The sequence below is a fragment of the Ictalurus furcatus genome, chromosome 3, assembly GCF_023375685.1.
Source record: "Ictalurus furcatus strain D&B chromosome 3, Billie_1.0, whole genome shotgun sequence".
Classification (NCBI taxonomy): Eukaryota; Metazoa; Chordata; class Actinopteri; order Siluriformes; family Ictaluridae; genus Ictalurus; species Ictalurus furcatus.
The window spans coordinates 36,954,259-36,979,258 of record NC_071257.1 but is presented as its reverse complement, the minus strand read 5'-3'; the positions used below and the strand labels follow the sequence as shown (position 1 = coordinate 36,979,258).

The 25,000-nt window shown below is 44.8% G+C and overlaps 1 protein-coding gene across 1 annotated transcript in view; it reads right to left on the bottom strand.

Moving 5' to 3' along the window:
• Nucleotides 1-24,048, bottom strand: part of cxxc4 (CXXC finger 4) — a 30,092-nt gene extending 6,044 nt beyond the window's left edge. Inside the window, exon 1 of the mRNA XM_053622234.1 lies at nucleotides 22,895-24,048. Coding sequence (XP_053478209.1) covers nucleotides 22,895-23,710 — 816 coding nt within the window. The 5' untranslated portion in view covers nucleotides 23,711-24,048. The remainder of the gene's footprint in view (nucleotides 1-22,894) is intronic.
• Between the last annotated feature and the right edge of the window lie 952 nt (nucleotides 24,049-25,000).

Sequence of the window (25,000 nt, the reverse complement as noted above, 5' to 3'; positions counted from 1 at the left end):
GGACTAACCAAGAGTCAGAGCCATAAGAACAGGACTAACCAAGAGTCAGAGCCATAAGAACAGGACTAACCAAGAGTCAGAGCCATAAGTATTCAGGGCACTGATCAGGGAGCCCTAAAGACCGGGACTATCCAAGAGTCGGAGCCCTAAAGACCGGGACTATCCAAGAGTCGGAGCCCTAAAGACCGGGACTATCCAAGAGTCGGAGCCCTAAAGACCGGGTCTATCCAAGAGTCGGAGCCCTAAAGACCGGGACTATCCAAGAGTCGGAGCCCTAAAGACCGGGTCTATCCAAGAGTTGGAGCCCTAAAGACCGGGACTATCCAAGAGTCGGAGCCCTAAAGACCGGGTCTATCCAAGAGTCGGAGCCCTAAAGACCGGGTCTATCCAAACTTTTATTCTGTTTATCGATTTACCTAAATTCTCTTAACAGTGAAAAAAGAATTCATTTCCCATTTCTAAAAATGTTTTTTTAAATATTAAAAATTATTAAATCTCTTTCTCTCTCTCTCTCGCTCTCTCTCTGAGGATGGAGGGATGTGCTGAAGCTTGTTATACCCCTCGTCCCCTCCGTCACCCTCAAACACATTATTTATTAACGTATGGACTGAGATTCAGGACGCCTTCCACAACCGCACTGCTTTGGAGGAGATTCTGACAGGCCTTTTTCTCAAATAAATAAATAATCTCTCTCACTCTCTCTCTGTCTCTCTCTCTCTGTCCTTTTCTGTCTCACACACTCTCCTTTTCTATTCTGTCTCTCCTGTTTTCTCTTTCTCGACCCGTCTCTGCCTCCTCACCATAATTACAAACACATTTCACACAAATTTTCCCAAGAACGCTGTAAGCTCAGCCAATCCGGCTGTGTTTCAGTCCACAGCGTTCCTCGCTCCTCTGCCACGACAAAAGGGCTCTCTGTTTTGAATTAAAATGTCTCGAGGCAAAAAAGTCTCTCACTGTGACTCCGTATTGGTACGGCGAGACAGAGACCTAAAGGAGAAGAAGAGGTGTGAGAGGAGAAAAACAGGAACGTTATCTGATGAAGTCATAGTAAAACTAGTAGCTGTGACTTATTTGTATTTTATGAATGCAGATACAATTAAAAGGTATAATTAAGTTTAGCTAAAGGGATTAAGGGTGCAAACCCTAACCCCACCCCTCATCCTAACTCCACCCTCACATCCTAACCCCACCCCCACATCCTAACCCCCCTCATCCTAACCCCATCCCCACATCCTAAATCCACCTCCTCACCCCAACCCCACCCCCACATCCTAACCACACCCCACTGCCTAACTCCACCCCCACACCCTAACTTCACCTCCTCACCCTAACTCCACCCCCACATTCCAACTCCACCCCTCATGCTACCTCTACTCCCACATCCTAACCCCACCCCCATCCTAATTCCACACCCACGTCATAACCCCACCCCTCATCCTAACTCCACACCCACGTCATAACCCCACCCCCACATTCTAACTCCACTCCTGTAAGTAATAAACACTTTGTGTTGCTGTTTTAGACAAATACTGGGTGGTGTGATGAAGTGGAATTCCTGTTATCACCACAGTGGTGATTATTTTCCTCAAACAGCACGTGCTTTATTCCTCTTATACCACAACAATTATTTACTAATGATTACATTTACTTTTATTAAAGAACTACACATCATACATTTATTCCATTTATAGATATATTTGTCATCACAGTCCACAATGAGGCTCCTGGGTTGGACAGTTGGATGTTAGCAGTGGATGTATTAGAGCGTTATATAGATTTTGTGAACGATTTAGCTGTAATTAACATTAATGAAGTTGTAAGTAAAGTTGTGATTACTAACCATGCCCCTCGCTCTATCAGCTGGAGCTGCAAGAGTTCCTCTCCTTACTTTTGATTTAGACCTACAGCTGAAATCAAAGACCTGCTTTTCTCCACCCTTCTTGGGTTTGAATTCAAAAAGTTATATGTATATATATATTTCATTAACAAATGATGATCAATAGTAATGGAGTTTTCCGGTGTTGGGAGATTTAAACCACAGGTGAGACAAGCAAATTTATTTCATATTTTCATAATATTCATTTCATGATATACATAAGTGAAATGTTTTACAATACACAACACTAATCCATTCATAAATTTAGACACACCAAAGCAGCTTGGATTCTCACTCTTGCGTCAGAAACACAGTCGATGAGAGCCGGTCAGAACTGAGAGAGCTGGGAGCCGGCCAAAATCCAGCTCTCGGGAAAAAAACAAGTTCAGTGTGTGCGCTGGTCCCTAACTGATGGGTTATATATCGCCTGTCAGTCGATTCCGCAGGAATATTGGGGCGTCGCTGCGCTCGATGCCGGACGGTGTAGTAATCCATCACAGGCACGCTGGGAGAGAAATCTCATCTCAGCACGGCGAGCCAAGGCCGAACGCCACATACACTCGCTCATCTGTTCACTCCGCAGGTGATTACTTTAGCCTTGAAGCGTCCTGAAATTGCCGCAATCTAAAACGTCCAGGGAACTGTAATGATTAGAAACGTTTATTTTCAATAAATCGACTTTCCCAGGTTGCTGAGAAGCACAGGAGGCGATTGTGGAGCTGAGATTTTGGCCTGGATTAGCCGCTCGTTTTTCAGAACACAGCATCGCTGCTGACGAAACCACACAGGAAATTCATCAAACCTGTCACCGAACTTCCTGTACAGCTCCGGTTTAACGCCACTCAAGCTCAAGCTCAAGCCCTAAAGCCTTCAGAGCGGTGATTCAATCTATAGTCCTGGTTACGGATTGATTTCCCTCCTCTAACACTTCTGACTCCAGTAATTATCTGCTCATTAGGACCATTTAACGAGATGAGATGTTTGAAAGCAGAGGAAACTACAGCTGTCAGGGTTTAGAGCAGCAGGTAACCTCAAATTCCCCCCAGTGCCCTACTGCTACTCTAATGCCCACTGAATGCTACCTAAGTGCCCTTGGGATCCCTGCTTACTGCCCTATTATCTAAATCCTTGATGCCCTCTTTGATTTGCTCACAGTGGCCACATAAATGCCCTCCAAATACCCTCTCCATTGCCCTTTGTGTGCCCTCTGAATTCCCCCTTAGTGCCCTTGGCTTTCCTGCTTTATTTTTCTACTCTGTATTATTCAAAAGCTCTCTTAGTACTTTCCCACTGTTCTCTAAATCACCACTGAATGGTTTGTAGGTAAGTTTGTAAGCCCTCACCATGCCCTACCAATGACCTCTACGGGACCCATCACATCTGTCCTGATAGTGCCCTTTCAGTGCCCCCCATTAGGGGATGTACAGACTATAGGATTAAAGCGTTCACTAGACAGTGCTGTGGGAACGTCGGCTAGTCAGGCAGCGAAAACAACAGCAAGGCCGAGGCTAAAGAAAGCAGCTACATGTACTTCATTATTCTACAAACAGCCGATGCTACAGTCAACTGTAAAAACAATGCTCCTGATGAAATTCCTCCGTAGTTATTTTTGTTGTCCTTTAAAGCTAAATTAAATGTAAATAAAATCCATGCAGATCAGCGACACATTCCGACTCAAACATGGTACTCTTGACTCAGATTTATTATATTTTAGAGTAGAACACGGACATCACAGACTCCATCCTAATAAATCAGGCTCAGTTACGGAATTAAAAACAAACAAAAATATAAAATCTTCCTCCTCCTCAGCTGGACACTCGAGCTGTCTGTCCAAATCTTACTAGCCAATGAGAGTGCATCGCTGTTAAGCCCCGCCCACATGAGATTTGTACCAGAATGGCGAATTTAAACTTGTATTTAAATTTATTTATTATTTGTGTGTGTGTGTGTGTGTGTGTATGTGTGTGAGTGTTAACTAAAGTGTGGATTGCTGTGTCTGAAACTCTGAGGTCCTGAAACGGTTAGTTGACTCCTTTTTTGAAATCATTGGTCAACTAGTAGAAGTGAGTTGTCGTGCAAAACCTTCTCACCACTGCCCTGCCCTGTGTCCTTCACCTGCCCTGCCCCGTGTCCTTCACCTGCCCTGCCCTGTGTCCTTCACCTGCCCTGCCCTGTGTCCTTCACCTGCCCTGCCCTGTGTCCTTCACCTGCTCTGCCCTGTCCAGTGTCCTTCACCTGCCCTGCCCAGTGTCCTTCACCTGCCCTGTCCAGTGTCCTTCACCTGCCCTGCCCAGTGTCCTTCACCTGCTCTGCTCTGCCCAGTGTCCTTCATCTGCCCTGCCTGCCCTGTGTTCTTCACCTGCCCTGTCCAGTGTCCTTCACCTGCCTGCCCTGTGTCCTTCACCTGCCCTGCCCAGTGTCCTTCACCTGCCCTGTCCAGTGTCCTTCACCTGCTCTGCTCTGCCCTGTGTCCTTCATCTGCCCTGCCCAGTGTCCTTCACCTGCCCTGCCCTGTGTCCTTCACCTGCCCTGCCCAGTGTCCTTCACCTGCCCTGTCCAGTGTCCTTCACCTGCCCTGCCCAGTGTCCTTCACCTGCCCTGTCCAGTGTCCTTCACCTGCTCTGCTCTGCCCTGTGTCCTTCACCTGCCCTGTCCAGTGTCCTTCACCTGCCCTGCCCAGTGTCCTTCACCTGCCCTGCCCTGTGTCCTTCACCTGCCCTGCCCAGTGTCCTTCACCTGCTCTGCTCTGCCCAGTGTCCTTCATCTGCCCTGCCTGCCCTGTGTCCTTCACCTGCCCTGTCCAGTGTCCTTCACCTGCCCTGCCCAGTGTCCTTCACCTGCCCTGTCCAGTGTCCTTCACCTGCTCTGCTCTGCCCTGTGTCCTTCACCTGCCCTGTCCAGTGTCCTTCACCTGCTCTGCTCTGCCCTGTGTCCTTCACCTGCCCTGCCCAGTGTCCTTCACCTGCCCTGCCCTGTGTCCTTCACCTGCCCTGCCCAGTGTCCTTCACCTGCCCTGCCCAGTGTCCTTCACCTGCCCTGTCCAGTGTCCTTCACCTGCCCTGCCCAGTGTCCTTCACCTGCCCTGTCCAGTGTCCTTCACCTGCTCTGCTCTGTGTCCTTCACCTGCCCTGTCCAGTGTCCTTCACCTGCCCTGCCCAGTGTCCTTCACCTGCCCTGCCCTGTGTCCTTCACCTGCCCTGCCCAGTGTCCTTCACCTGCTCTGCTCTGCCCAGTGTCCTTCATCTGCCCTGCCTGCCCAGTGTCCTTCATTTGCCCTGTCCAGTGTCCTTCACCTGCCCTGTCCAGTGTCCTTCACCTGCCCTGTCCAGTGTCCTTCACCTGCTCTGCTCTGCCCTGTGTCCTTCACCTGCCCTGTCCAGTGTCCTTCACCTGCCCTGTCCAGTGTCCTTCACCTGCCCTGCCCAGTGTCCTTCACCTGCCCTGCCCAGTGTCCTTCACCTGCTCTGCTCTGCCCTGTGTCCTTCATCTGCCCTGCCTGCCCTGTGTCCTTCACCTGCCCTGTCCAGTGTCCTTCACCTGCCCTGTCCAGTGTCCTTCACCTGCCCTGCCCAGTGTCCTTCACCTGCCCTGTCCAGTGTCCTTCACCTGCTCTGCTCTGCCCTGTGTCCTTCATCTGCCCTGCCTGCCCTGTGTCCTTCACCTGCCCTGTCCAGTGTCCTTCACCTGCTCTGCTCTGCCCAGTGTCCTTCATCTGCCCTGCCTGCCCAGTGTCCTTCACCTGCCCTGTCCAGTGTCCTTCACCTGCTCTGCTCTGTGTCCTTCACCTGCCCTGTCCAGTGTCCTTCACCTGCCCTGCCTAGTGTCCTTCACCTGCCCTGCCCTGTGTCCTTCACCTGCCCTGTCCAGTGTCCTTCACCTGCTCTGCTCTGCCCTGTGTCCGTCACCTGCCCTGTCCAGTGTCCTTCACCTGCCCTGTCCAGTGTCCTTCACCTGCTCTGCTCTGCCCTGTGTCCTTCACCTACCCTGTCCAGTGTCCTTCACCTGCCCTGCCCAGTGTCCTTCACCTGCCCTGCCCTGTGTCCTTCACCTGCCCTGCCCAGTGTCCTTCACCTGCTCTGCCCTGTGTCCTTCACCTGCCCTGTCCAGTGTCCTTCACCTGCCCTGCCCTGTGTCCTTCACCTGCTCTGCTCTGCCCTGTGTCCTTCACCTACCCTGTCCAGTGTCCTTCACCTGCCCTGCCCAGTGTCCTTCACCTGCCCTGCCCTGTGTCCTTCACCTGCCCTGCCCAGTGTCCTTCACCTGCTCTGCCCTGTGTCCTTCACCTGCCCTGTCCAGTGTCCTTCACCTGCCCTGTCCAGTGTCCTTCACCTGCCCTGCCCTGTGTCCTTCACCTGCCCTGCCCAGTGTCCTTCACCTGCTCTGCCCTGTGTCCTTCACCTGCCCTGTCCAGTGTCCTTCACCTGCTCTGCTCTGCCCTGTGTCCTTCATCTGCCCTGCCCAGTGTCCTTCACCTGCCCTGCCCAGTGTCCTTCACCTGCTCTGCCCTGTGTCCTTCACCTGCCCTGTCCAGTGTCCTTCACCTGCCCTGCCCTGTGTCCTTCACCTGCCCTGCCCAGTGTCCTTCACCTGCTCTGCCCTGTGTCCTTCACCTGCCCTGTCCAGTGTCCTTCACCTGCCCTGTCCAGTGTCCTTCACCTGCCCTTACGTGGCCTTGGAATACCCTCTCAATACTCTGTTTCAATCTCCTCCTGGGAAAAAATGTGTTTGTCTTCCACGTCTTTAAACTTGACCTTCTGTCAGAAAGATGCATTTAAATCTCCTCTGAGACGCTCAGGACACCGTTCTCACACAGAATAATACCGCATAATATAATATACATATAATATTCATATCTCCGGAGGGGTGATAAACCGCAGTGCTCCTACGCAGACCTGTTACCGTAGCGGCACCACGATCCTGTTCAGAAATCTCACCAGCATGAATAAATATGTAAATATATTATAAGACTGTTAGCTAAACTTAAATACTGATGGGAAAGAACTTGCAGAAAAGTTTTCTACTTCACTTTTACCTCTAGGGGGAAAGTGTTGATCCTGAAAATGGTTCATGCCATCTACATGCTACTAGTACAAAGCAAAAAAAATTAAAATAAAAAAAGGGTATCACACATTACAGCGCAGTAAGGGCTGCGTGTAGAGTTTTGAGAAAAACAAACAAACAATCTCTTGTGATATATACGCTAAACAAAACCGAGTTTCCTTTTACGTCATGGCGTCAAATTCACAGCCGAAATGCTCAGATACAGAATTAACTGTTATTCGTTGAACGTTCCATCAACTCCTGCTGTGCTGAATCTTCTAACGATGAGCAACACGATGTCATGAAACAGCCAATCACTCTCTGTGTCATTATACTGACCGCTAGGGGGCAGTAGAGCAGTCAACTGAATTCAGACACTAGCGAAATGTGCTTGGACCCCAGATGATTGCTGCTTGCTGTAAATCTAATCTCTCAGAGTATTAACTCGACCCCCTCACCCCCAAAGAGTACAGGAAATGATGTCACATCACTTATAGAATTCACATGATAGAACATGTAGCATTTCTCAACAAATTAAACAAAACTGAAACAAAATAAACTCTTCATTTTTTCTGTATATTCAGCTTTAGAGTAACAACATGGTTAACTGGAAAAATTTAATCCTAGCTAACATAAAGGTGTCTTTGACTACAGCTAGCTACACATCCATGGTAAATTTCCAAACTTCAGTGCAGCTCGATTTAAAGGGAGGTGCAATATTTGATGTTTTTACATTAACCTTTGGTGATTAGTAGGCTGTATCACTTGTAGCTAATACGCTAATATTCAAATCCGACAAAGTGGCTAGTGGCTGAAATACGGAACTACCAAATTTTCTACGTCTCATAACCCCTGTGCTAATTTAAGGTCACATTTTTGACGATCACCTGAGATTTTCATACCATAGACACAAAATTATGACCATTTTAACGTGAATAGTTTTAATGTAATATTATTTTGAATGATATTATTATAACCATGTCCATGCAGTCCTGTTTGATGATGTCATCTCGTTTCTCCTCTTCAGAATCCTCACACAGGATTCACATTTTACTTTGCTCGAACACCTTTTTAGAAATTCACCCCCCACCCCCCAACCAACCCCCACCAACACCCACCTCCCCCCACCCGCCATCCTCGGGGTATATGAGGTGGAAAAGGCTGACTACCTGCGCTGCGTTGGCGTAGCGTAGCACGCTAATCGAGCGCGGTGAGCAGATTGCCTGCTCTCTGAAATGTTAAATCAAAATGCAAAGCAGCAGCAGCGGGTTCGCCTCGCTCCTCTCGACAGATTCTGCGGCATATGTGTGGGAGCTGGCGGTTTCTCGGGGGCCTAAATTGGAAGCGCTGATATTTTAAGGTAATAAGCACTAGCGCAAGCGTACGGCACAGCTCACGTCCGTCTGTGCGGAAACACACACGTTCTGTTTAAACTGGGTTTCTCTTTCTGGCCCGTGTGTGTACAGTCGGGTCAGTAACGCTACACGGATATTAATGATGTCAGGAATGTTATTTCCACAGAGGCTGGATTGAAGTTTGCCTGCATGCAGTTAAAAATAAAAGACTATCGCTGGTTTTGTACTTTCCATTTTCCTTTTCCCATGAACAAAATATCCAAAAATGTTTCTCTCTCCAGTGATGTTTTTTTTTGGCACATCCATTGAAAATGAGTCTTCTCTTTATACTCATATTCTCTTTATAGTAACAAGAATCTGCAAGATTTTAATAAGAATATCCATCCATCCATTTTCTGTAGCGCTTAACCTACACAGGGTCACAGGGAGTCTAGAGCCTGTCCCAGGGAACTCGGGCCACACTGTGTGGAACACCCTGGACAGGGTGCCAATCCATCCCAGGGTACAATCACACACACACTCACACACTACGGACAATTTGGACATGCCAATCAGCCTACAACACATTTCTTTGGACTGGGGGAGGAAACCGGAGTACCCGGAGGAAACCCCCGAAGCATGGGGAGAACATGCAAACTCTGCACACACAGGGCAGAGGTGTGATTCAAACCCCCAATGTAAGTTGTGGATGTTTTGATCATGAAAGATGACGGATGACAGAACGTCGAATGTCTAACATCTTCAACTCTGTGGATGTAAACTGTAATCCTGTTGTTAATAGCTGTGCGTAGAAAGCAGGTCACGTTTATTTCGGCCGTTCTCCAAAGCGTTTGTAGTCAGCTGAAAACACAAGGTAATCGTCTGAAAACACCCAGCTGGGGGCGCTTGAGAGCTCTTTAGATTTAGCTTTTTTTTCAGCTCAGGCGCTTTGGTTGCTATGATACGGAATATCCGCGGAAGTAGCGTGTTTCTACTGTCTGATTTTGCAGATAGTTTGTTTTATCAGCAATTACTGAATAGAAAAACGTCAACTCAAGGTAAAGTACTTGCTCTAGCCCTGGCGTTGGATGAAGGGATGGCTGAAGCACGTAGAACGAGAGGACGGTCTGAGGGTGTGGTATTTGTCCCACCCCTCCTCCACTGTCATTTTTAAAAAAAAGTGACAGTGATGAGCGCTGTGTTTTACCCAAAGTTGAACATTTTTCAATTCTCGGCGACCAGAAGAACACGCCGAGCACGCATCGCTCAGCGTGGAATAGACGCGCAGCGCCTTGTGAAGCTGCTGGTGTTTTTAAATACGCGGCACTACCACTGCAAACAACTTTTAAAATACGCTGGCCTCAGGAAAAAACATTTTGGTGGACACACAGCTGTAGAGTCAAAACATCAGCTCCCCAACAAACATAATAATAATCATTGATTAACACAGAGCAGCAATGATTAGGGGTCCAAGCACTATTACCCTGTTCATCTCTAATCTGTAAATACAGATTTCTTAGTAGTAAAATCGGGAAGACAAATTCTTAATGATAACAATTTCAAATAAAGCGCGATAAAGACAACAGCAAATAGTCAAACTGAGGTAACGTTCAGTTCAGTAATCACAGAATTACACACACACACAGTTACAACTGGAGCAATAACACTGTCGTTGCTTTGTCCTCAACAGATTTCCCATGTGCCCCGACACACTGCCCTTTTACTCTCACACCTGCCCCAGATTTGGACTCGGACAACCCTGTGTCCTTTGCAGTAATAAACAACACCTCACTCGGACACTAATGAAGAAGAGATGTGCTCATTAGGAGCTGCTCTTACTCGGTGAATGGAAAGCTACAAAAACACCATGCTGCTTTCAGTGATGGTCTTCAGCACCCAGTTTCAACAAGTTTCAGCTAATCAATCTGACTGGTACAAAGTGCTGACACTGGAGACTCCTACCATGAATGAAAGAAAACTTCACCATATAATTTAACAATTATGCACGTTTTTCTTTTTAATCTATTTAATATGTGGCACATCAGCCGTACACGTCCCTATGAACGAGCTGTTACTATGGAAACGATAACATATTAGACCGAGTGCATTAATATAAACCTGCGATTTGCAGCTGCGCTACTGTCAGAGCTGCTGTTATAGAGAATTAATCAACACCTTCTCACCTGATAATTGTTTGCAACCTGTTTTGTCTTTCAAATGGTTCAAGTTATGAGAACGTTCTTGCTAAGCAACTGAAAATAGGTGGGAAAAAAACAACTGAGCATAACCATTTAGCTATCGAAGCTAAAAACGTTGTGACAGTGGAAATAAGACAGAACCAGAATAGTGCTTGGACCCCTCTGCATCGCTGCTACAGGTGAATTTCCCTCAGACGTAATAAACAATAAATGACTAAGAAAAATGATCGCAAACACTGCAGCTGAATCAGTGTAATAAATGTAAATCAGCACCACTATAGTATTTAGTTATATTTTTATACAAACATAAGCAGCATTTGCAGTCCACTATTCCAAGATCATGAGTTCCGTGAGCTTTAATAGAAAATATCGCAGTATTAAATTCCGTTCTATTTTTATGTTACAGTCCATCCTGCGGCCTCGGAGCTCGGTGTCGTGTTTTTTTCCCCAAACAGCGTCTCTTTAATGACGAGATACCTTTTAACTTCCCAGCCAGAGCCGCCATCAATTATTCACGTGTGTCTGTTTAAAATTTAAAGCGCAGCACATTAGCGTTCACCGCGCTGCACTTTCACACCGTCCCATTCCCTTTCACGCCCGAGACCGAGCCGACTCAGGGGACAGGCCGGCACTGATTAACCATGAATAACAACAACAAGAATAATAATAATAATAATAATAATAATAATAATAATAATAATATTATTGTTTTTTTCTTTAATTTGTAAACTCATCTGTATATTAATATATCCACAATGTTACTTTAGCTCAAACGATTTTACAGCCAGTAATTTTACTGGAGCTGCGATGTCAATCATATAGCCACCAATTTAGCATCATCCATATCTGGAATGCTAGCTGTTTTTCACTAAGACATGTAGGCAAGACATTCGTCCTCAGTCAGAGTGTCAGTTATGTCCAAGGTTCGCTCTGGTCTGGTGAGCAGAATTATGGGATTGCGTATCTCTAAAATGTGCGATGCAGCTTGTGGAGTTTTTTGGGGTTTTTTTGGAAAACTACTCGAATTGGCGAAATCACAATCGCACGAAATTGTTTTGCACGCTCTTTCGGACTGATGTTTGTTGGTAAACGAGAGCTTTTAGCTGTACTCATGTTTGACGCACGTGAATAGTAGAGGGCTTTGGCTGAATGCTGCATAGTGATGACGTCACATGACGCGTCTCGGCCCAAATCTGCAGAAAATCTGTGGTAAATTTGAAAAATCTGTACGCTCCTACGAATATTGCGGCATTGGAAGGATAGTCTGACTGAACCGCTCACTTTCACATTCATTTATAATTTTATCCATACATACTTCACTCTCAGCCATCTCTTTGATTAAGACACGCCTCCTCCTCTGTCCTGGACTTTAAAGGGACAATACAGTGTGATATTTATGTATTTAATATTGGCCTTGAATGTGTGTGTGAGTGAAACATAAATTACAGCGTGACACGTCGTAGTTATGTCAAACAGTCAGACGGTGGCGCTGGACTTAACGCTGCTCCTCCCTCAAGCCGATATCACGCAAGAAACATGCGCTTAAGTTCAAGATCAGAATCGAGTGCAACTGAGACACGCCCCTGTTTAAGATAAACCCCGCCCCCGCGTGCGTAACTATCAGTAGTATATATATATACGTATATATATATATATATATATATATATATATATATATATATATATATATATATCAGTAGTAGTTCCGTGAAGTCTGAATACCGAAGTGTGTAATTTCAGTAGTAAATCCTCACTGAGCGCTGAACTCTGAATACGACCGGATATTTCGGTTAAGATGCAAACTTCGTTTGATTTTATTTCTCATTAGAAAATGTAGCTTTAATTAAAATAAGTGAAAATAACACTCAGAGCCCTTTTCATGCATCAAGCGACTTACGTTGTGCAAATAAAAGTAAAACTTTATTTGTTATTTCAGAGAATTTTATTTCAGAAAATAATTTTTTAATGCTTTGATTTAATCTCTGTACAACTACGAGACTGCTAAATGTGACAGGTTTTTCCCTGTTTTTCACCAAACATCTCCCAGAGTAGCGTTATACACGTAGCCTACAACAATACGGCGGGAAGTCGAGAGACGGTTCGTGTCTCGTCAGTGCCAGGGCGAGAGATTGGCATAATTAAGCAATCGCACATCGTCTTGACAGGAGCTTAAGGTTGGCCTTTAGGTCTGAGACTCGTTACGCGACGCGGATATTTGTTTTTCTCTCTCTCTCTGTCTCAGATGTCGGTTAGATTAGCCTGCAAGTTTAGAGCGTGAATAAATCCACCAATCGGCACATCTAAGGCTGCCTGTCCCTCAGGCCTTCCTTTCTTTCGTTCCTTTTTTATCGCCTTCACTCCCTCCTGTCTTTTTTCTCCTCGCTTTCCTCGTCTCCCCCGCTGAGATTGGCTGCTAGCGTGCAGCGTTATCTCCAGGGAAGCAAAGGTTGTGGAGGAAGAGGGAGGAGGAAGAGCGGGGCTGGAAGGCCACACATTCGTCCTTATCTATTCTGAGCACACCTAAAACAAATTAGCGCTGCCCGGGGACGCTTATTCGGCTCCTCCGCTCTCATTAAAGCCGCCGCTCTTCAAGGTCCTGCCACCAAGCATTTATTTATTTAAAAAAAAAAAAAAAAAGCTCATGGCTGTGAGAGCGCTGTACAATGGCGCCGTGACCTTTTCATTACAACGTGCTCCCAGTGCGAGCACAAAAGCGCCGAGCATCTCCCACGTCACCCATTCTTCCTCCTGACATCAGCGAATCCCGCAGCGCTCGCTAATTGTACGCTGTTTTTCATGGTCGAGAGATTTCTTTTCGCGTTTCCCTCCTTGCCTGCTGGTGTCACTCTGCCAATCGGATCACAAACCGTACCGTTCATGGTCTGTCAAGGCCACGCCGTCGCGTATTAGCGATGCTATTGTGCACACGCCAAGTATTTCTTTCCGCTCTCAAAAAATCCGAATATCAAATTCGCCTCTGACTGTTTGATGGGAATTTTTCCTCCTGTCAACATCTGAATCCTGGAGAACTGAGCGGGAAAAACATCTGCCTCAGAAAATACAGATGCTGTAGTCACATTATACGTTTTATATATATATGGCGCTGATATGTTCTGGATTCTGATTGGTCAGAAGGTGTTGATTATTTTTCTATAACAGCGGCTCTGACAGTAGCGCAGGTTTATATTAATGCTCTCGTTCTGGTGCGTTATAGTTTCTATAGCAACGGCTCATTTACAGGGACGTGAACAGTGCATGCTCCACTGATAATAAACTGATTAAAACAGTGTGTGTAATCGTTAATCTTTAAGGAGGAATGTGTTTATGTGACGTGTATGGAAGGAGTCTCCAGTGTCAGCGCTGTGTAACAGTCAGAGGTAAAGCTGTAACTTGAAGTTTTCCCACATCTTCAGGACAGAGGGGTTTACACTTCACGGTTGCTAGATAACATGACGAGCTGCCATTTTTTTGTCTTATTAACTTCAAGAAAGAAAACCTTTTAAGCGTTCCAACCAGGCCAAAATCTCTGACCTACAAGTGATTAATGTCTGTACGGTGTGCGGTGAATTAGCCGGGCACAAGCGTGTGTACTCGTGATGAAGGCATCAGTGAAACAGAATAATCCATCATCAGAAATCAGAAATCAAACCAGGAAGGAAGGAAACTTGGAAACTTCGACACAGCGGTGTATACATGGGTAAAGTAATCAAAAACTCATACAATACCCCTGGACACAATCAGGACACAAGCAAAAAGGGGCGGAGCCAGGATCAAAACAGAAACAAAACGCCATGGGAACTGTGACACAAAGGGGAGGGCTGTTAGGGCTAAAAGAGTGAATTTTAATGTTGTTTAATCGTACAGCAGATCCTCAGGGGCGCGCATCGGACCACTTTTACTCTCTATTAACAAACCGTAAGCGGTGAGATCACATTTCGGCGCACGCAGCGTTTCTGAAAACATTTCCTTTCACTATCAGGATGGACGACTTCTGTAGTCTCTCGTCTCCTCAGGATCAGTCGTAGCATCTCACATGGACATCAGGTTTATCCCACCTCGCAGCCTTCTAATCAAAACAACTTACTTTACATTTTATATCCTATATTGTTAGGTTTACCTAATGATCTCTCCATCTCTTTATCTCCCTCTCCCTCTCTCCTTCTGTCGAGCCACACATGATTTTATGGAGATGCTAGTGATCCTTTCTGCTCTCCGGACCTGCCTGATCCATCCTGATGTTCTACCTCTGGATGGAGCGCTCATCAACTGGAGGCTACATTCTGCCACTGAGGACGACCCCAAGCAGTGCAGCCTGGAGATCGCTGAGGACAGTACCGCTTGAAGTACCATGGAAATGGTTTTGGACCTCAATTCCACATGGACCTTCTCGCTGTGGTTGCTGGGACTACGGTTGCTGCGATGGCCTTGGGACTGCAATCACCTCATACAGTCTTACACTCAAGTCTCCTTTAGTGAACAGTGGACTAGTTCAACACACAGACTTCATATAAAAACCATAATGATCTTTCTTTCACTCTCACACTATCTGTTGTTACCCAGATGAGGACGGGTTCCCTTCTGAGTCTGGTTCCTCTCAAGGTTTCTTCCTCAGATCATCTCAGGGAGTTTTGCCCTCACCACCGTCACCACCGGCTCGCTCAATAGAGATAAATTCACAGTGTTTATATATTTCTGTAAAGCTGCATTGAGACAATGTCCATTGCTAAAAGCGCTATACAAATAAAACTGAATTGAACTGAATTGAATTGAATTGAATTGAATATCAGTGTCTGTGCTGAAGGTCTAACAAACCAGTTCACTTCAACGAGTCCCTCTCAGTACCGTTCTGTATTTTATCCCGTCCTGCTTTAACGTAGTATTTTTACTATTTCCGATTCTTTCTGTTTTCATCCTGCGGGATATAAAGCCAACTTTACACTGGATGGCTCATGTAAAAGCTCCTGATTTCAGGTCTGGGTTCCCCAGACGAATTTAGTGTCACTGCGACCAACGACAGTCAAGGACACATACAAGTGTACACCAACAGGGCGGCGGCAAACCCATGGAACAGATACGGAGAACCTTAAACGAAACAACTGCTCATTACCTCGATGTCACTGTGAAGAATGTTTATTAGCAAGCTAACTGTACTAGCTACGTACACTCAGCAGAGTTGTGTTCGGGGTTGTGTTTACCAATTTAATGTCATATCCTGTTGACGAACTTCCTGTCGTGTTTTTGGTTTTCCTGTTGCGTTTACGAATTCTGCTGCATTTTTGCGTCGTTAATGTTTTGCAGGTTATTGGTTTGTGTCGTTTATGTTACAGCTGCTAATCAATCATTAATAATAAACGCTCGAGGGTCTTTTTGTAAAGATGATGTCCGTTGCCACGACGACACTATAGTGATAGAAGTGTACGATGTGTTAAAAAGCTGGGCAGCTAACGTGATGTTGTAAAATGTTAATGTCGACTGTTTGTGTGTGTGTGTGTGTGTGTATGTGTGTGTGTGTGTGTGTGAGGTGCTGTGTGTGGGAGGCGAATGCAAATCAGGCCCTTGGCAAAATGCACTGCTTCTTCACCCTGACACACTGACACACACACACACACACACACATACACACAGACACACTGACACACACAGACAAACACACACAGACACACACACAGACACACACACACAGACACACACACACAGACACACACACACACAGACACACACACAGACATATGTAGAGATCTCCTGTTTATTAGAGATGCTGCCAGTTTCGCTCTCATAACTTATATAATTATGTGTTTTAGTCACACGCTCCGCATGTTATTTTATTCCTGATCATATTTCACCTTTAATTAATTAAAACTTAATTAACTGTGATGTTGTGATGTTGGTGAACTTACTGTTTATTCACTCAAATATTTAACCACTCGTTAGTTTATTACATTACAATGAAAAGTAAACAATAAAACACACTGTGTCACTGTTCTAGAAAGATAAGTGCTGTTTTATTCGTTAGTTACCACGATCTACCTGACGATTTTTATTTATTACTAAACAACACATTATATGCTTTTATCCATTTACGGTTACATTTAACATTGTAGAACGTCACTGAAATAAGATATTTCCTGTTCTTACTTACGTTATAAAATATCACAGCTTGTCGTGTTACTGAGAAACCGCAAGGAAGCATAAACTCACTGACACTGGAGACTCCTTCCATCAGTGTTACATAAACATCTCCTTACAGATCAACAATTACACACCTTGTTTAAATCGTTTTATTATCAGTGGAGTGTGCGCTGTACACGTCCCTGTGAACGAGCCGTTACTATAGAAACCATAACGTATTAGAGCGATGCATTAATATAAACCTGCGCTACAGTCAGAGCCGCTGTTATAGAGAACTAATCCCCACCTTCTGACCAATCACAATCCAGAACTCATCACGATCTAGAACTCATCGCGATCCAGAACTCATCACAATCTAGAACTCATCACGATACAGAACTCAGCAGCAGCTCAATAAAACAAACAAAACAAATTCCAATATAAAGCAAAATGATCTACATTATTGTGTAGCTCTGAAACAATCCATCAGGAAAAGTGTAATGGTTTCCATTGGGGATGTTCTGGTTATTATTAAAATACCACTAGAACCCAATCGAGCTGTCTTTCACAGGTAGAATAGAACCAGATAAACCATAAGGAACCACACATTCCGCTAAACTACTATTACAGACCCTTACATACCATCAGAAACACATCAGAACCCATCAGTACTGCATTAAAACCACTCAGAACCATATTAGAACCCATTAAAACCAGTAGAAATTACTAAATTTCTACTTATTATCAGCAGGGTAGCACCTTGTTTAAACATTAGCCAGCTAGCTAACTATTTATTTATTTATTGATTTAACACTGGATTTATTTACTACACATTGGCTAGATATTAAAATCAAGCTATAACAGCTCCTTTCTGTAAAATGATGCAGCTAGCTGTTAAACTTTAGCTAACACACTGAAGTTACAGCTCCATGTTGTACATTAGCTAGCTAGTTGTTCGACAGCATGTATTTCCTCTTAGCTGCCACACGCTAATCACAGACTATTGCTTCTAGCACTAACAGTTTCTAACATTCAAATTTAAAATAAAATAGTAAAAACTCTGTTCTTTGCAGTGAATTATGGGATTTCCTTCTGATCTCACCTCCTCTCAATACTGTGACCATGGAGCATGGCTAACAATGCTAATGCTAACGCTACTCTGTGGATGTAAATGTTAGCCGTTAGCTAATTCCTCCTGGAGGGAGAGTGAGTGTCACTCGGCTCGGAGTGTTTTTTCTCTCACAGGGGAATTAATTTCTCCTGAAACAGCCGAGTGAAATGTAAATCAGAATTTTACTCACAGCCTGAAATCCGAGAAACCATTTACTCTAATACCCGCTTTAATTTAGAGCGCTAATGCAGAACCCCCAGAGGACTGACCTGTGTCCCTCATCTCTCTCTCTCTCTGTCTGTCTATGTTTCTCTGTTTCTCTCTCTCTCTGCCTGTCTCTCTCTCTCTCTGTCTGTCTCTCTTTCTGTCTGTTTCTCTCTCTCTGCTTCTCTGTCTCTCTCTCTCTGCCTGTCTCTCTCTTTGTCTGTCTCTCTTTCTGTCTGTTTCTCTCTCTCTGCCTCTCTGTCTCTCTCTCTCTCTCTGCCTGTCTCTCGCTCTGCCTGTCTCTCTGTCTCTGTCTGTCTCTCTTGCTGTCTGTCTCTCTCCCTCTGCCTGTCTCTCTCTCTCTTTCTCTCTGTCTCTCTCTCTGCCTGTCTCTTGCTCTGCCTGTCTCTCTGTCTCTGTCTGTCTCTCTCACTCTCTCTCTCTCTGCCTGTCTCTCTCTCTGTCTGTCTCTCTTTCTGTCTGTTTCTCTCTCTCTGTCTGTCTCAATCCCTCTGCCTGTCTCTCTCTCTTTCTCTCTGTCTCTCTCTCTGCCTGTCTCTTGCTCTGCCTGTCTCTCTGTCTCTGTCTCTCTCTCTCACTCTCTCTCTCTCTGCCTGTCTCTCTCTCTGTCTGTCTCTCTTTCTGTCTGTTTCTCTCTCTCTGTCTGTCTCAATCCCTCTGCCTGTCTCTCTCTCTTTCTCTCTGTCTCTCTCTCTGCCTGTCTCTCGCTCTGCCTGTCTCTCTGTCTCTGTCTGTCTCTCTTGCTGTCTGTCTCTCTCCCTCTGCCTGTCTCTCTCTCTCTTTCTCTCTGTCTCTCTCTCTGCCTGTCTCTTGCTCTGCCTGTCTCTCTGTCTCTGTCTGTCTCTCTCACTCTCTCTCTCTCTGCCTGTCTCTCTCTCTGTCTGTCTCTCTTTCTGTCTGTTTCTCTCTCTCTGTCTGTCTCAATCCCTCTGCCTGTCTCTCTCTCTTTCTCTCTGTCTCTCTCTCTGCCTGTCTCTCGCTCTGCCTGTCTCTCTGTCTCTGTCTGTCTCTCTTGCTGTCTGTCTCTCTGTCTCCTTCTGCCTGTCTCTCTGTCTCTGTCTGTCTCTCTCGTTGTCTGTCTCTCTCACTCTCTCTCTATCTCTCATGCTGTCTGTTTCTCTGCCTCTCTCTGTCTCTCTCTCTGTTTGTATGGCTCTCTCTGTGTCTCTCCCTATCTCACTATCTGTCTGTCTCTGTCCATGCTGAGCTCTTAAACTCTCCCTCTGTCTCTCTCTGTGCCTGTCTGATTCACTATACCTGTTTGTCTGTCTCTCTCTCTTTCCCCTGTTCTTAAAAAAAAATAGAGAACCTGCCTGTGTCTGTTGCTATATACTGTACATACAGTGCTGCTTGAAAGTTTGTGAACCCTTTAGAATTTTCTATATTTCTGCATAAACATGATCTAAAACATCATCAGATTTTCACTCAAGTCCTAAACGTAGATAAAGAGAACCCAATTAGACAAATTATACAAAAATATTATACTTGGTAATTTATTTATTGAGGAAAATGATCCAATATTACACATCTGTGAGTGGCAAAAGTATGTGCACCTTTAGGATTAGCAGTTAAACTGAAAGTGAAATTAGAGTCAGGTGTTTTCAATCTATCAGAGTCTGATCTATCAGAGTCTGATCTTCACAACGCATGTTTGTGGAAGTGTATCATGGCACAAACAAAGGAGATTTCTGAGGACCTCAGAAAAAGAGTTGTTGAAGCTCATCAGACTGGAAAAGGTCACAAAACCATTGCTAAAGAGTCTGGACTCCACCAATCCACAGTCAGACAGATTGTGTAGAAATGGAGGGAATTCAATACCATCGTTCCCTGAACAGGAGTGGAGACCAACAAAGATCACTCCAAGAGTAAGACGTGTAATAGTCCACGAGGACACAGAGGAACCCAGGGGAACTTCTAACCATCTAAAGTCCTCTCTCACATTGGCTAATGTTAATGTTCATGAGTCCACCATCAGGAGAACACTGAACAACAACGGTGTGCATGGCAGGGCTGCAAGGAGAAAGTCACCGCTCTCCAAAAAGAACATCGCTGCCTGTCTGCAGTTTGTTAAAGATCACGTGGACGAGCCAGAAGACTAATGGAAAATGTTTTGTCAATTATTTTTGGTTTAAATGAGAAGCGTTATGTTTGGAGAAAGGAAAACACTGCATTCCAGCATAAGAACCTTCTCCCATCTGTGAAACATGGTGGTGGTAGTGTCAGGGTTTGGACCTGTTTTGCTGCATCTGGACCAGGACGACTCGCCATCACTGATGGAACAATGAGTTCTGAATGATACCAGCGAATTCTAAAGGAAAATATCAGGACATCTGTCCATGAACTGAATCTGAAGAGAAAGCGGGTCATGCAGCGAGACAACGATCCTAAACACACGAGTCGTTCTACCAGAGAACGCTTAAAGAAGAATAAAGGTAATGTTTTGGAACGTCCGAGTCAAAGTCCTGACCTTAATGCAATAGAAATGTTGTGGAAGAACCTGCAGCGAGCAGTTCATGTGAGGAACCCACCAACATCCCAGAGTTGAAGCTGTTCTGTACTGAGGAACGGGATAAAACTCCTCCGAGCCGATGTGCAGGACTGATCAACACTTACCCCAAATGCTTATCTGCAGTTATTACTGCACAAGGAGTCACACCAGATACTGAAAACACACTCACTCACAGATATGTAATACTGGATCATTTTCCTCAATAAATAAACAACCAAGTATAATATATTTGTCTCATTTGATTAACTGGGTTCTCTTTATCTACTTTTAGGACTTGTATGAAAATCTGATGATGTTTAGGTCATTATAAGCACCACTGTAAACATATAAATAAAGGAACCTACATAAATATTTGCAAAAAATGAATATGCACTAATTCTGTATGTGTAAACATAGATAAACGACCGTGCTGAGGTCGATAAGAGGTTTAAAATTAAAAACAGATAGTACATAAAAATAAATAAAGGAGTGTCAAAGTGTCAAAAATAGTTGTTTTTATTTTTTAATATGATTATTATTTACATTGATTCGTTACTTTGGGGATAAAATGTTCATTATTATCACGATGTGAGAACTGAATATCAGTGTGTGTGTGTGTGTGTGTGTGTGTGAGTGTGTGTGTGTGTGTGAGTGTGTGTATGTGTGTGTGTGTGTGTGTGTGTGTGTGTGTGTGTCTCACTAAATCTCGCGTCCTCTCTACAGCGTTTTTGCTGCTGCAGTGCATCGTGGGATATCGATCATCACGAGGCGGCGTCCGTAATTGGTTAAAATGGCCAAGTGCAGAGAGGGAAAAGCACTTCCCAGCTCCGGCCTGGACACCAGCCAACAACCTTTTCAGCTTTTTTTCTCCGGCTGAATTCCAGTCTCAGCCTGACTGGCAGCAATTACAGCGTCTGAGCCAAAGTTACGCTCACACACACACACACACACACTCACACACAAACTCACACACACACACACACACACACACACACACACCCCTAATTACTGCCAATTAGACGAGGCGTGTAGGGAGAAAGGAGAAGCCGCGGGGACGTTCAGGCTCGAAGGGGTGAAGGGGGGGATTGGGCAAGGAAGGGGGGGTGTGGGGGTTAATGGGGGGGTTTCAAGGGCTTTAGATACGTGACTGGAAGGAAAAGGTTACTAAGGGAAATAATGAGAAATGATTAATGTGTCTCAGAAACGCAATTAAGGTTCAGTACAGCTCAAACCGCAAACCACCAACTGCTGCTGCTCATCCTCGCTTTATTGCTAATAGTACTAGTTGAAGTAGTAGTAATAATAGTATTATTAGTAGTAGTAGTCTTAATAGTATTCGGTTTACGGCAGTGTTACTGAGCAAAAGAAAACTTCACTATAGTTCAGAGATTGTTATTATTAGTAGTATTAACCGATGTAATGCTAACCAGTTAACCTGTTGTATTTAGCTAGGTTTGTTTTAGTTAGCTGACACACTCCAGTAACATCCTCGAGGTGTAATGCTAGCTAGTTTAGCTCCAAAACCAAACTTCTCTCACTTCAGTATGACGACGTCGTTTCCTCCACAGCGCAGTTCTGCTACTAAAGAGAGGAGCTGTTTTACAGTAGTCACCATCTTCTCGAAGAATGCTCGGTGAAATATCTCCAAACGCAGTGATGATGAAAAGCAGTGAAGACAAAATCCCACACAGTTCACTCCATAAAATATTCACAATAACAACGTGAACGCTTTTGCACGCAAAAATGTGTGACTTTCCATTATTTACTGGATAATCACGAATAAACACACAGGGGGAAAAAACCCTCACGTTTCAACACGTAGCCGGTCCAGAGGCATCGTACAAGTCTGATCCGAAACGCCGTCATTAATCCAATCCATGCTAATCATTACACTTTATATACATACATATATGTATATATATATATATATATATATATATATATATATATACATATATGTATATATATATATATATATATATATATACATATATATATCACACAAACAACAGAAAACAAATATAAGAATTATTTACAACACATTCCTGCTTTTGTCAGAAAGTTTTGGGGAAAATTAATCGCAGACGCATCAGTTATAATACATATATATATACAAATAATGTTGTTTTTGTTATTTTTAAATATAACTCCTAACTACACCAAAAGGTATTTATTAATTAATGTTCAGTATTAGTGACCAGAACTTTTATGAGTTTTTTTGAACCATTATTTTTAATCTTATTATTCATACTGAGGTGTTTAATCGTTTTAAAAAAGGCACAATGTGAACTTAAAAACATCAAACAAAGAATGAGACAAAACAAGGAGCGAGTCCGCGGCACCTTCTACACTTCACAGACTACAGCATGAGTTCAAGATCTGCACCAGTCATGACGGACAAAACGACTTTACTTCAAACCCCAGATTCTTCAAAGTGTTGTTATAAAAATCAGACACTTCCATTTCTGTACATTTATGATATAATAATAATTTCGCTAGTTTTATTCTCACCTCGAGTGACGAGCCTGGTTTCTTCTTCAGCTCCTCGCATTTGCGGAATTTGCAGATCTGGTGTCCGGTCTTGCGGTTTCGGCAGCTGCTGCAGACGCCGCAGTTAATGAGCCGCCTGCAGGGGGCGCACACGCCGCAGCGCTTCCTCTTTTTCTTGGCGGCGTTTCCTCCGGATGCGGGAGAGGAAATGTGATTACTGTGATTATTATTGTGCTGCTGGCAGTCTGCCAGGTTGGCGATCTGAAACGCGCTGTCCGTGACAGCGGACGCAGCGGCGGGAGAGTGCAGCGCTGTCATGACGATGACCCCGGGGGGTAAAGAGATGCCCCCGAGAGCCGGGAGGGCAGAGAATGCCGGGTTCATGATCTCTTCAGCAGCGCTGCCGCACTTCAGCTTGTTGACACAGTCCCCCGCTAACGGCCTGCAGTGCTCCGGCGATAACGTGGACAGGAAGTTACCGTTCGCCATCTGCAGGGTCTCGGGTTTCCCAGGCCGCTGAGACGAATCGCTCCTGGTTCTGTGCGGGTGGATCGGCGCCGATTTGCGTCCCCAGAGCACGGCGTTGTCACAGTTCCACGGCGAAACACCGATCCGCGCGCTGGGAAAGATGGGCGTGGTGATGCGAGCGATCTTGGCGCTTTGTGGAAATGCACCGTTGGTTTTGTAAAAGTTTGCGAAAGAGCGGTAACGTTCGATCTCTGCATTGTAATCCAACAGCTGGTTTAATCCGGCTTCCTGAAGGGCGTCCTTTTGTAACAGAGACACGTCTGCGTTAGCGCCGCTCTCGATGCAGAGCGCACTGTTTATGTTCGACATGGCCGCTCGCTGAGATTAGCGCTGTGGCAGAGACGTCAAGCGGTGACGGGGTCCGTCCTTCTTCAACACCAAACTCCTCCCAGACTAATGCGTTAGCATCCTGCGATTATTCCACCGCGTTTATTCCACTGAAACAAGAACACAATAATTACACATCTGCCAGAACATTCTCCGCGGTTATAGCCTGCGTGACTCAATGACGGGAGAGAAACCTGCACAAACCCAAAACTACAAATAACTGTAATAACATCACAGTAACGGAAAACGGCCTACAACTACAACACGATTCACACAAGAACATCTTTATACAAAGACATCTGTTACGTTTTTATATTTAAAAGGAAAAAAACACAAGCTGGTGTATGAAGCTGTCCGTTATCTGAAAAAAACAACACTTTTGCTGAAAACAAGAGTTTATGAAAATAAACACGAGTTCAAACGTGAAAACAGACTTTACTTTAGTGCTTTTGATTGACATCTTTATTCTGTTTTGTTTCTCAGTCATCGGAGGTCATGTGATTAAGAGGTCATGTGATTAAGAGGTCATGTGATTAAGAGGTCATGTGATGACGAGGTCATGTGATGACGAGGTCATGTGATGAAGACCGAAAAGAAGAAAAACACTGAAACTGAAGTTGGTTCATTTCGCAAAACGACATTGTTTAGAGTTTTCTTTGTACAAGTATTGTTGTTGTTTTTGTTTGTCACCAACACGTGACTCTTAGTCTCTTAGTTACATGTTTTCATTTGTGCGTGTAACGGAAACTTGTGCACACTGACGTTCCCATGGTAACGGGGTTACTGCGATAATATCGTAAAAATTGTGATGATTTTAATGTTATTGTGATTCCATACCAACTTGGTGACAGATTGAGATCCATCATAAAAACCTGTGTGTGCTGTGATTATATTTCTGTTATATTACGTTATAATAATGTGATATGAAGCATTATAGCGTTATTATCAGGTGAGTTAGCTGCTAATGCGCTAAATCTGTACAGTCCTCATATGTGTGATCTGTCGTGAGACATTCAGCCAAAGAGCCTCAGATCCATCCATCATCCCTGTGTGTGCGTGTGTGTGTGAGAGATGGAGCTGGAGGAAGTATGCATTTCACCCTACACCCCCCCCCCAACCACCCACCCCTCCCCTCTCCGGCTGCGTCTCATTTCCACCGATAAAAGCGCGTTAAACACATTTCCCCCCGCTTACGTTACCTTCCTCCGGCTGCTCGCGCTTTTTAATTAACCGAGCTACGGCGTCACGAATCGCTTCCGTGCTCGGGGCAAC